Source organism: Orbicella franksi, chromosome 1 (assembly GCF_964199315.1).
Source record: "Orbicella franksi chromosome 1, jaOrbFran1.1, whole genome shotgun sequence".
Taxonomy (NCBI): domain Eukaryota; kingdom Metazoa; phylum Cnidaria; class Anthozoa; order Scleractinia; family Merulinidae; genus Orbicella; species Orbicella franksi.
In genome coordinates this window covers 32,487,627-32,500,624 of record NC_138145.1, presented here as the reverse complement: position 1 = coordinate 32,500,624, position 12,998 = coordinate 32,487,627, and the positions used below count along the sequence as shown (strand labels likewise).

Genomic DNA, 12,998 nt, shown 5'->3' with positions numbered 1-12,998 from the left:
CCTACCAGAGAGTCCAGAAACAACTTTAACCGTGCAAACAGGCGCTTAGTCTCATTGCTGTCTAGTTCATTTGTTAAGCTCAGCTGTCCAGCACAAATTTTTGCGAATGTTTTTTGCACACATCTTTTGGATGTGTTTGTGACATTGAATTACTCATGTGTTATGTCGGTCTGGTGTGTGTTTTTAGAGGGAAACTAAGAAATGCTGTAGGGTCTGTGATATCCTTGAAATTCAGTTGTAATAAATTCACAGATTGATATAAGCAGATAACATTATTCTACTAGTAATAATAAAAAACATTTTGGCTATTGTAAATACTGATAGAGGGATTAGAACTATTAGTCTGATCAAGTTTGTTCTCTTTGTACTATAGTATTTCATTGAATCAGGAATAAGCTTAAAGCCCTATCTTTTTTTGCAAACCAGTGAGGCATTAAAACACTCTGGTGAACAATCTAGAAACGTGCACAGAACCCAGTGTCTGTGTTGAAAGTTTAAATTTGATATAGAAAATGTCCAGATATTTATTATAATTTTTTTATGTCCTAGCAACCACTCGTTATGCCTTTTCTATATGAATAAAGGTTTTCATTTATAACAAAATCGCCGTCCGCCTTGTGTTTGTCTTCTTTCTGTTATAATTTTAAGGTCCCTTCCACTTCATGGGGACTTGCACAGTAATCTTATGACTGTTATTCTAGATCATTGTTTGAAAACTCGAGGTCTAATACTTTGCGTCTGCTCCGGGGGTAGGGGCCGGTTTTGTTTTGCTTGCCCTGCAGCTTTTCTTCCTTCTGTGATTTCTTCTTTTTTTTTACCCAAAATAAGGGGGGCCGGGCCCGGGCCCCTCCCCTAGATCTGCCACTGCATAACATGTCGTTATGTGGCTAGTGTGAACCTAACCTGAGATCAGGCGTTTTTTTTTTTTTTTTTTTTGAAAGAAGAAGGGAAAAGGGAGAAGCGCAGCGCTGGATGTTCACATTACACGAAACCGTGGCATAACGCTGTATTCATCGATCAACTCGCCGTGGATGTAAGAAAAGAAATGTTCCATACCGTTTATCATGTCAATCTATGCCATTAACTGGTACCATAGTCACGTTAGAAAAATACCGGGCGAATCGACTTTGAGTCCGGGCGAAACGACTTTTTGTTCGGGCGAATCGTCTTCCAATTCGGGCGAAAGGGTTTCGGGCGAACGGAATTTCGGACGAAACGACCGTAAACCTCCGGCCTGATGGGCCACTTGGCTAGTGTGCATAATTTACCTTTTTACATTTTTAGATTACAGAATATAGTAAAAGCCGGTGTGACTAGGAACTGAACTATCAAATAGAACTGTATGGTGTCTCTGTTACATTGCGCACGTGCCAACTTATTCGTAGTTTTTATCGTTGTATTGTTTTGCAAGTCATGTGAGAAAAAGGACACAATTCAAGGGTTTTTACCCTCGGCTAGACTTCTTTGACACGTTAATAAAGTTTTCATTCATTCATACTTTTCAATGGTTAAAAAAATTTCATGTGAAAGCATTGTGTGATTTTATTGTTTCAGTTTTATTTTCCATCAACGCGCAAGAAAATGTTCTGAACAAACTCTTAGCCTTGGGTATTTAAAATTTCGCCAAATACAGGCTCAATATTCTTGTAAATAGATCTTGTAAACAAATTGAATATAAGCCCCTCGAACTTCGTTTCAGACTAGTATTTGTTTATAGAACAAACTATCAGCCCAAAAGTCCGTACCGTAAAAAAAAAAAAAAAAAACAGGGACCGATATTTTCTCAGTCCGATCCCTAGAATCACGGAATAACGAGGTGGTAAAACATCGGAAACCTCAAGCGCGCAATTTTGACTGGGATGTCTGCAGACGGGAAAGAGAGTTGGAAGAAAACGAAACGGAATCTTTTGTCGTCGTCGTCGTCGTCGTCGTCGTCGTGTGGGTTCTTTAACGTCCCCTGCTGACCATAACAGTGAAGATGTAGGAGACGGGGCCTACGGTTTATCGTCCTTATCCGAGAAGACTAGACTATCTAACCATTTACAGATATCATTGCAAAGGCAGCATATTCTCCTCCTGAGTGTTGGTCCGGTCTGGGGCTCGAACACGAGACCTCCCGCACAGCAGTCCGACGCTCTACCAACTGAGCTAACCGGTCGGCGGTTGTGAGGACCCTGGGAACGAGGTTGGGTGTCAGGCCTGGGAACGTTCGTGATTTTTCACAAGATGACACTTTGACATTTTTCTACGTTATCAGTTTTTAATTTTATATTTTCGTTTGAACGTTTATACCCATTTAAGTGTCACGCATCAACCGGAGAGAACAATTTCTTTCTTTTTGTTCATCCTAAACACTTTTTTTTACGGTTACAGTCTTTGATACAGGTATCTTTTTTAACTGTTCGTTTTAATTTATTTTTTGAAATAACCAAACTTGATGCTATTCCACTTTTTTTTCCCGCTGGACATGGAAGTAATTGTCATTAACATAAAACCACATTACAGTAAGCTATTGAAAATGCTGCGATTTGATTTGCTGAGCTATCGCACACCCACGGGCCGATATTCTCCCAGTAAGGCCCTACATATATGTGATCAACATGATACTGTATGTTTAATTAATGACCAAGGGCTGGAAGAGAACGTTCATTACAGTTATGCCTGTACAAGATAAAGTACAATGAGTAGCCCAAATTGAAGTTTTCCAGCAATATTCTGACGTGATCTGACGTCATGTTAACAAATTGACGTAGTCTGCGGATCCACTCGGCTATCGCCTCGTGGATCCACAGCTACTTTGACAATGTTATGTCAAAATTCATAATCAGTGATTAGGACAGACGCATGAAAAACTGACGTCAATTTGTTTTTTACGATAACAAATTGTCAAATTGTCCACTCTCGCTCGTTGCCGCATCGCAGAAATTATAACTTCATGTGCCTGTCCGCTTATTGACATTGAAAATTAGCCAATGAGCGCACGAGAATTTTTGCAGTTATCCTAAAAAGGCTAAAAATGATATTCGAAATAACCGAGTCAAGCTGAAATAGCCGATAGTGGAAGACTCAAAGACAAGGGCAAATCCAAGTGAATTGGGTTTGAGATCGCAGAAATAACGGGGAAATCGAAATAACCTAGTTCGAATTAGCCGGGCCCAAGTGTACATCTATTAATCTTCATCGATATGCATCAACTATGGTGATACTAGAAGTCGTAGATGTCATTTTAAAATTTGCAAAATAACCCAAAATGTGAAACAGTCAATGAGAAAGACGAACACCTTGAACTAGTGGTGACCCAGTAGTGAGCTAGCCTCTTCTTCAAAGATTGCCTTGCAATCAAGTGATTTTATTTTCACTCAGAGACATCTGGTTCGTGCATTTCTTGAAACCACTGGATGGCAAAAAATTTGGCAACAGCCTGAATAACAGGCAGAGAGCGCGAAGCTCTTTATAACCTGTCACTACCCGATGGGTCGCTTGCGACATTAATCTACTTGTAGGGTAGGTGACGTACATTACCAAATTTGGCACTACCGCAGGCCAGCAGTTTTTGAAATCCGCCATTTTGAGTTGCTGAGGTTTTAGCTTAGAAAATGAGCGAAGAAACGGCACCAGAAGAAAAGCCAAGCGAGGTGAAATTCGTTGTTAGAATTCTTTTACTTTGTCCTAATTTTAACTGTGCCCTTTTGTGTTATTTTAGCTCACAGAGGAGCAGAAGTTGGAACTGAAATTTCCAGGGAACAAGAAACCAGTCGCGACTGATATTCTCAGAAAGAGAATGCAGAGAGGGGTATGTTTTAAAGCATATTGCAGAACTTATGTAAGGATGTAACTTTTGAATGTTTTGCATTACATTGCATGTTATTCTCTCCTCGTCCAGGTGAAATATTTTGATTCTGGTGATTATGCAATGGCGAAGAGCGAGAAAAAAGGAGGCCCAGCGGCAGCAATTAACAGAGGAAAACCAATGCCTTGTATGCCGCTTGCAGTCGGAAAAGCTATTCCTACACCTGAGAATATTCCACACAGGAAAACATCTGTACCTAGTAAGTTGGTGGATCCTCATGACCAGCTTGAAGTGGCGGTAACGCGGTAGCTTAAACTGCTGCTGAGCAAGTAATATTTGAACACTATATGATATGAATGCGTCCATTGCAACACTGGGTTGCTTTTGAACCTGAGCTTAAAGCATTTTTGGTACGATAAACTTAGCTACCTATTTTAAAGGAAGCTTTTTTTAATTTACATGGTAAAATTTGTGAAATGTAGATTTAAAGTCAAATCTTCGTGCCAAAGTAAGCCATTTTATATACCTATGTACAAAGAGGTCTATCAACAAAGAGGCAAAATTTTGAACTACAGAAGGAGCATGTAATTCGTAAACGAGTTAAGGCCAAGATTCTATCCCTGCCCACTTCTGAAGGTTGAATTGGCAATAGTGAAACTTTTCAAAAGGCTTGTAAGTTGCCCTATGTACCAAGAAATAAAGTGTAGGAATAATTTGAGCAGCATTGCTAATTATTGGTGGATTATGGCCATTAAGAACATAAGAAAACTTTTTGTAGTACAGTCACTCAGTCTTAATGGAGAGTTTTGCATGAAAGCAAGTCCTAAAAGAACAGTTGCAGATCACTACCAAAGTCAATGTTTTAAAATGTCCATTTAGAAAGTCCTGGAAATTGCATAGGTAAAATTGCCAATTATATAGATCTGTGGATTGGTAGATTTGTTTGCAGCTTGTGTTACTTGAATGCCCAATTTGCAATATCTCCATGTCATTTTGGATGATTCCTTTACCCTAACATGGGCCATTTTTTGATCGTTGATGTCACAAAACTGGAATGTTAGGACTATGCATGCTGCTGGGAAAGCTACTCAGATAGCCAGGGAGATGAATGTTGCAGTCTAAGTTTTTTTCAGGCTGTTTTTTTTAAAGGTTTGATGGCATTTATCATCAGTGATAACACATGCATAAAACTAATGTACCTTTTTAATGCAGCACCAACAAAACTGACATACTCAATACGAGGACAACATTTTTTAAAGGTTTATTTCTTTTATTGATGATAACAATGTCGTAAAATGAGAAATTATAACACATCTAGTGGAGTGTTCATGTGATACTGAAATGTTTGAGCTTTCAGGACTTGGTTCGCAATGGATGTGTACTGTTTGCTTCTTGCCCAGGTTATTTGTTTTGTTACTTGCCCTTGTCATAGAATTATCTGAGGTGTACATTCTCTACTTTGCAATAAAAAGTAATACACATACTGCCAAACAAATTGTGATGGTTGCCTTTAGTCAGTAGTTGCTTTTTGGACTGGTTATCACTAGTTAACTCAAAATAATAGCAAAACAAGTAGTCAATAATGTTTTTCTTTCTTAGGGGCCATCAACATATTCACTTGTTCCCAGCTTAACGTCAACTGGACGTTAAGCCAGATGTTAGTGTTACTTCGTGTTGAGGATGGTGCACATATGCAGTTTTCAACTGCATATGTCATGCAACACATTTGAAAGAATCTGAATTCTGTAGATGGAAATCAGAAACAAAAATAGGACAAGGAAGACACACCTGAGATCAGAACAGTTATGAGAAAGCTTTATTTGATTCACAAAAATGGTTTTCTCTACCCTCTAACAGCAACAAATTACGCTCATATCTTCTCATGTCAGCAACATATACTGTAGTGAGTGGAATGCTTAACTCTTGAGGAAGCAAAATTTCACATGGATGTTTAGGAAGGGTCCAACCTAAACATCCATTTGATGTTAAGTAGGGAACAAGTGAATATTTGATAGCCCCATGTTAACCATGAACTCTGAAGCATTTTAACCATCCAGGGTAAACTAATCTTGCAGTGGCTAGCTTTTAATGCTGTGCTAACCCATTAACTGTAACTTCAAGTTGTTTAATTGAAGTAACATTCTGTTCTTGAGTGATATGAGCTTTACTTTAAAAAATCATCTTTTAATTGTTTATGTGTAATTTATATGTAATACTAGAACTGAAATCTCTATTGTATGCATACATGTAACATATTCTTGCTCTGTGCTGCAGCGGATTATCACAGTCGTACAAGAAGTGGAGAATATAACCTAGTAATGGATCAATAAACTTCTGGTTTGGAATGTACTCAAGACTTCATCTTCTTCACCTAAATTAAAAATAACAGACTGACCATTCTAGCTATATGATCTGCAACAATCCTCTGAGGTAATTAATGCTAAATGCATCTTCCATGCGTGACAGCTTTAGGTTTACTGTAAAGCTTGTTTATTCAATTCTGTAGTATGTCAAACTTCTGTTGAAGTAATTTTAATATATAAATGATAACTAGTCTTTTTCTAGTTAATTTAACCACAGCAGCTATAATTTTTTGGCTACAGTAAATGGTTAACTGAATGAAGTACTCTTTGTACAATGTTAGTGCACTACAGAAAACTAGGGAAGCCTAGACTATTTTTGTTATTATTTATTGCGTGGTAACTTGGGTAAATAATGTCCATTGGGACACAATGTATTTTATTTTATAATGATTCAAGCGTGCTATCCCTCCAATGACATTTTCCTCATGGTAATTGATGAATTTGTGGCAAATTGTAAACGTACAAGAACAATCTCTTAGCTCTTTCTCCTGCTTCAAAACTAATAAACTGCACTAAAAAATAAACCCCACATACCACATCTTTTCAGACTGTAATGACACCAATGATCAAATACGAGCTTATAAACCTCATCACTAGATTAGCTCTCGAAGAAAATACCTCCATTCTTGATTTTTGATCACGCATTTTCTGGAAATTAAATTTGGCCTCTAAAACAAGACACAATTAATTGGTATGACTGTGCCATTTATTACCTGGAAAAATTTCAGAGGGAATAGCAATAATGTTAAATATGTAGTATTTTCGTTTAAAGACCTTTCAGCATTTGTGTGTTGGTTGTTCCATGTTCAGGACAAGAAATGATACACTTTATTTATATGTGTACTGTAACGAGTACTTACACAACCCCGAGCATCAGTAAATGTTTCAACTTTTGAATTTGTGTTTTTAACTTGTTAGCAGCGAGTTAATCAGTCAAATTCACCACATCGTATTCTTTATTTAATTTCTTGCCAAGTATTTACGATAATACAGCTCACCATATCTCATTTGAAAGGGCCCAAAAAGTGCTTTCCAGAAAAGAAAAGGTTGTCTTCATAGAAAGTAATCATTCTTTTCTGACTTGGCTTGTTGACCAAATTCTCCCTGATCTTAGTAAATAGATTTGGCATTGTAACTGGATTTTAAATATGGACTTGAGTAGAAATTGCCCCATATCAGACAGTTGAGACCATATCTACTTGATTAAGCGCCACTCCTGATTAAGTGTTGCATCTGAGAGCAAAAATATACAGTGACTCTCTTGAAGCGCTGCATTCATTTGCAATGCATCACAGACTGAATAATTTATTGTTTGAGGAGTCAACTATTACTAAAGAACAAGTATAGGATAACTCAGATTATCTAAACCAGCCCCTGAAATTTATTCTCCTGGGTTGCAGTGTTTTTTGGTTCAAAGTGGCTATGTTTTGTTGTTATCAGTTGCTTGTTATCACTGACAAATTCCGTGACTTTTTAAAGAGCAGCTACGCTGCCCCTGAATAAGTACTACCAGCAACTGGAATACTGAAAAATGAAAGAGGACCACGGCACTCAATCGAGTAAATACAGCAGTTGTTTTGTATTAGTGGAGCCGGTTGCGGTAAATATTGTTTGAAGTTCAGAAACTTACAGCCCTGTAAGACGATCTGTTGACCTCAACATCCATCTTGCGATATTCTATGTAACCAGGCTGCTGATGTTCAGTCAGAGGTCAGTTCACCAATATTGTAAATGTGGTAGAATTTTCATTGTTTCTGATACCAGTGTTAGAAGTGTGATGAATTCTTTCAGTTAATAGCTGTGGAAAAAAGTCACGAATTTGTGTTGTCTACTGAAACTGTGCATGGAAACAAGATTGAAGAGCTGCTAAGTTTTAACCATTTAAACACACGTGCTCTGGGAGAGACCGAACTCTGTAACAAACGTGCTTGGGCAAATTACCTTGACAAATGGCACACTCCAATGGTTGTGACTTGCCTTTTCCTGGCAAAGATGATCTCATCAGCATAGCCAGTATGCAAATCGACTAAAACACGATCTTTTGAGAGACATGATCCTTTGTGAACTCTTCATATGCTTTCCCATTCAATTTCCAGAAACACCCCTCTCAAATGTCTTCTTGGTTTCCTGAGGAATTGTAAACTCTTAAATTAATAGCAGTGCTAATTTGCTATCAGAAACAGCTGTGATATCTACCATGTTTATGATTGTTGAACTCTCAACTGACTGCACATGCTTGACGCATGCTTGACGCATGTAACGTTGTAATTTCATTTAACAACTTAGATGCAAAAAACTGACCTAAAACAAAATTAAAAAATGTAAGAAAAAGTCAATTGAGTACTTTGAAAAGAAGTTTAAAAGTTTCAGTGTTGATTACCGATTAGAAGTAATGGGGATTTGTGGCAGTAAGCAGACGTATTGTGTCAGAATGTTTTTCCTAATTCCTCTAGTCACCTTACTCTTGAGGGGCAAGTAGCCAGAGGAGATGGGCAACTGTAATTATATCAGATTGAAGATCTGCTATTTGCTGACATAAATCATTCCCACTACTTAAGAGTTTTGTCACCTTTACTGTGTGCTGTTGTCAAGTCATGTTTGTTATAGGTAAGCCTATCTATCTTTTCTAAACAATTTTAAAACTTTATTCTCTCAGTAGAGAGCAATATTGTTAGCTTACGAATTATGTTTTCGAAGGCCAAGGCTATCCCTGTGGGAGTTGTATATATGTGGCATTATTTGTTGGTTGTAAAAAATAAACATTAAGTAAATTTTATCTGTTTTATCTTCTATAAGATCAGGTTCTAATTTCTGTACCAGATTGAAAATATGGCTCAAACTTTCTCAGATATAGTCGTTCAGAAGATGAGAACGTCCTTCATTCATCGTAAGTAACTACCAATTAAATACAAACGCCAAACGTTTCAGTCTAAAGCTAAACGCAATGTAAAGCGAAGCAAAATTCCAACGAGTTAGTTACCCAGCAGCAGCTGGGTGGTAGACTAGTCAATTGGTAGCCTTGGCTCAACTTCATTTTCTGTAACTTTTAAGTGGCGTACCGTGTGCCGATACTTTGGTGGAACTTGTCTGGATTTGAAATTCTCTCTCTGTTTGGTATTAGTACAGTTGTCACAGTTTGTGTGATAAAACCTACTTTGTTTCACCAGAAATCTTTCCCTGCTTTCTGAATTTACTTACAGGACTTGCTGATAAAACAAAGTAATTCTGTCAATACTTAGCAAGAAAAAGTTCTGGCATTTTCTGGCTAGAATGTAAACCTTATAACCAAGTAAAAGGGCTACACTGAAACAATATCAACTCACGGTATTGAAACGTACTCGCAACATTCAAAACAGTCCTGGTTACTGTGCCAGTGGGTTCGTTATCTTCGTAAAAAAACAGTTGTCAGACGAAGAGGTGGTCATTTCAACAGTTCTTCCTTGCTGGAACTTCACCACCGTGAACGCTCGACACCAGGTGCAACACCGTGAATGATCACCCCTCTTTCCACCCCGTGCATCCTCGTTCAATCCATTTCAAATCAGTGTTCACCGTTCAACCCCGTCCAAAACGTTCAATACCGTTTATTCTCATTCAATCCCGTTTAACAATTTTCATCCTCACTCCATCTCGTTCAACCTCATTCAAGCCCGTTTAGCACTGCTCACCCTGCTTCAACTCTGCTCAACACCTTGTACCCTCTTAATTCCGTTCAAAGTTCTAATTTCATCTGCAACTGACTTCACGTTTACGAGGTGCTCTTTTGGGTTGAGGTAATTCTGGGGAAAAGCGCTGAGTTATTTTTGACAAGAACATCCGAATGTATAAAAACCAAGAGAGGATAAGGGGTATAAGAGAGTAAAACACCCGTAGTACAGTGCTCCCTCGGATGATGTTAGCACGCGCGTTGCGTAAGTGTTTTGCGGAGGTGGGGTGGGGGGGATGCAAGTGAAGCCGCGCTAAGTGTCTAAGTGATTGAAATTCGCGTCACTGAATTGGCTAATCCTAGAACCTCCTAGGATTGCCGAAGCCGGGAGTTATCTAAAAATAACTTGGAACTAAGGCATGTAGACAGAATTGACTCTCTCACCCTTCATCTTCTCGTGGAAAAACGAAAGGGAGACCTTTGTTTCTAAGGTATTATGTCTTCGCCTTATGAAAGAACCAGTCAAGGCGCTTAATAGAAGACCAGTTCCTGATCTGTCACGCGAGAATGATGTGAGTAATTCAGAAGATGAACCACGGATGATCTGAAACGGGACAGGCCGGCGCCTACAAAATGCAAGTTCTGAGAGTGGAATGGGAGTGTTGAATAGAAGCATTACGGTACTGACTTAAAGCTACTGTACCCAAGTTAGAGAAAAGTGGCAGAGTGCTTGGGCAAAAACAATATTATCACTTGAAAGGTAAGGAAAACTTTAAATTAAGCCCGGATAGCGGTTTCAGGAAGGAAAAAATTTGTTCTCTGTGACGAATGATTTGAAATTATATTGTTATGGTACGATTTTAACGTAAAGTCATACTTGATTGGTCATTTCAATCTCATCTTCAACTCGAAATTAACTCTACCATGCCTTATATTAATAATCGTCCAACGGGATGGTATCATTCGCTAGGTGCATTTTAAAAAAGTTTCATATCTTATAGGAAAATCTTTCCTGACGTCATTGTTTCATTTTGCTCCCTGGCATATGAAATGACTGCAAACGTTTAACAAAATTTTTGAGTTATTTTTTTGTAAAAAAAATACCTCTTAGTCGGCGCGTCGGGTATGTTATGGACGGGTCAATGGGTGAGTGAGTGAGTGAGTGAGTGTGTGAGAGATGTATGTATGTCACACCAATCAGATTGGATCTACTATGAACAGCCAATCAAATTTCTTGTTGTAAAGGTAAATGGTACGTGAGAAACACAAGGTATGTATAAACACAAGGACTTTGGTAATTGAAAAATAAAGAGTGACGTGTATGCTGCCGGTTTGTGATTTTTAGTGCGGTTTGGAGGGGAGTGTGACAATTACATACGTACATTGGGCTGTTTTAGAGTACATAATTTTCAATGTAATGGTGGCTAGTTATGAACGAGATGAGTCTTGAGTTTTGAAGCAGTTCATGGGTGGTAGGCAAATGGCACGAGATATTTTTATTTTTAATTACAAAGGGTAACTTGATACTTTTGTTTTTCACAAGGAGTTAATTCAATTAGAGGTCACGAATCGTCGGTTCTAGTTCTTAGGACATGTTTTAGAGGAGACGAGACTATTTAGATTTGAAGCAGTTCTAACGTTTACAATAGTAAGTGCAGGTAACGATTGTTTTGTTCTTATTGCATGCAAATATGACGAGATATTTTTATTTTTTAGTTACAAGGGTGATTTGACACTCTTGTTTTTCACAAAGTAGTAAATTCAATTAGAGCTGACGAATCGTCGCCACTTGTTCCCACGAGATGTTTGCTATTTTTAGTTACAAATGGTAACTCGACACTTTTGTTTTTCATATGGGAGTAAATTCAACAAGAAGATCTGTTAGATCTTAAAACCGCCCTTTTAAAATTTAACTATTTTCTTAGCACTACAGTTGCAACGCAGTGTACATTCGAAAGTAATCCTTGATGATTCATTGATTACTGTAGACATCACATCACTTGATCAACACAGACTGTACTATTGCACCATCAGTCGTAGCCGTTGCGAAATCTCCGATGACGTAATAGTGTTAATCTGGAACTTTCTTTGGGATATGTATGGGCATGAAGATACGAACACTATTAACAACAGCTTTCTTTCTTAAAAGTCAAGTTTAAATTTAATATTTTCCTTGAGTAAAGGGCTAGCAAAGAAGTCACACGAGTCACATAATTCAAGAATTGCGTTATCGACGGCTATCTTTAGTACGGTGGTTATTTCCCTACCAATGACGTAATCATTGCATGTCCTGACATGTTCTTTGTTTGGCTTGCAAATATTTCATTTTCCTTCCGATCTATGAACTCGCTGCGATGAAAGAGCCAAAGAATTTACTTCATTTGCCTAAAACCACAAGAAATACTCGCAAACTTGCAAATAAATTAATGACCGTCGCTTCTGGCGAAATAAACTTCCAAAGTAAACACGATCTTATTAGTCACGTAGCGAAAGTGAAAGCTGAAACGTTAACGCATTCCATGGCTGACGTAATACCTTTTTTTAGCGTATTTATTAATCCCTTTGAATCCAACGCTTCGATAAAACCGAAAGAAAATATATTTTACCCACAACAAAGGAAACAATATCCGTAAAATTATCCGTGTATTAATGTTTTAACAGCTTCTGGCGGAAAAAACATCACACGTTGCGTGACTCGTAATTTGGCCGAGCGGAGGTCTGCGTCTGGTCACCGACAAAAAAAAAAAAATAAACCACGGGTAAACCTAGAACCGCGCTCGGCCCATGGCCGCGCGGTTAATTAGAGCTTACAAGTTATCGGCTATTGTTCCCAGGATATTAAACAAAAAAAAAAGCTTTCCTTTCTAGAGTGTTTTTACGTCTCTGCAGTACCAGTTTAATATTTTTATTTGATATGCATTTTATGACATTCTTTTCAGTCCGATATTTTTAAAGGTAAAAAGTATGAAAACTGTTCAAATGTTCTTTGAAGACTGTGTGGCACCAAGTTAAAGTGCAATTTAATTAAATCAGACTTTCAGCGTGTCAGAGAGGTTTTTTGTCTCTTTCTTTAAATTTTCGGCGAAGTAGTGTTGTTGCGTTGTGTTGTGTAAAAAGAGTAACCTTACTACTCGTATAAAATGCGAAAAGTTCTATTAACTTGACTATTTTTGAGCAAAAATTCCTCTTGGGGGCTGGA

The 12,998-nt window shown here is 38.0% G+C and overlaps 2 protein-coding genes and 1 long non-coding RNA gene across 3 annotated transcripts in view; all 3 read left to right on the top strand.

Moving 5' to 3' along the window:
- The window catches only part of LOC145479725 (uncharacterized), a 181,358-nt gene extending 170,215 nt beyond the window's left edge, over positions 1-11,143 (top strand). The window contains exon 2 of the mRNA XM_081458163.1: positions 10,951-11,143. The gene's annotated coding sequence lies outside the window, so the exon portion shown is untranslated. The remainder of the gene's footprint in view (positions 1-10,950) is intronic.
- The window catches only part of LOC145479891 (uncharacterized), a 296,755-nt gene that overhangs the window by 192,358 nt on the left and 91,399 nt on the right, over positions 1-12,998 (top strand). The window lies entirely within an intron of this gene.
- LOC145479814 (alpha-endosulfine-like) lies at positions 3,528-8,558 on the top strand. Its single transcript, XM_081458276.1, has 4 exons — positions 3,528-3,635; positions 3,704-3,793; positions 3,884-4,049; positions 6,065-8,558. Exons 1-4 carry the CDS (start codon positions 3,597-3,599, stop codon positions 6,118-6,120), a joined length of 351 nt encoding a protein of 116 aa, XP_081314402.1. The 5' UTR covers positions 3,528-3,596; the 3' UTR covers positions 6,121-8,558.

Excerpts from the sequence above, each read along its gene's own strand:
- LOC145479814 (XM_081458276.1), top strand. The coding sequence starts at position 3,597 with ATGAGCGAAGAAACGGCACCAGAAGAAAAGCCAAGCGAG. Across the intron at positions 3,636-3,703 it reads CAGAAGAAAAGCCAAGCGAG|CTCACAGAGGAGCAGAAGTT; the intron begins GTGAAATTCGTT and ends GTGTTATTTTAG. Across the intron at positions 4,050-6,064 it reads CAGGAAAACATCTGTACCTA|CGGATTATCACAGTCGTACA; the intron begins GTAAGTTGGTGG and ends TCTGTGCTGCAG.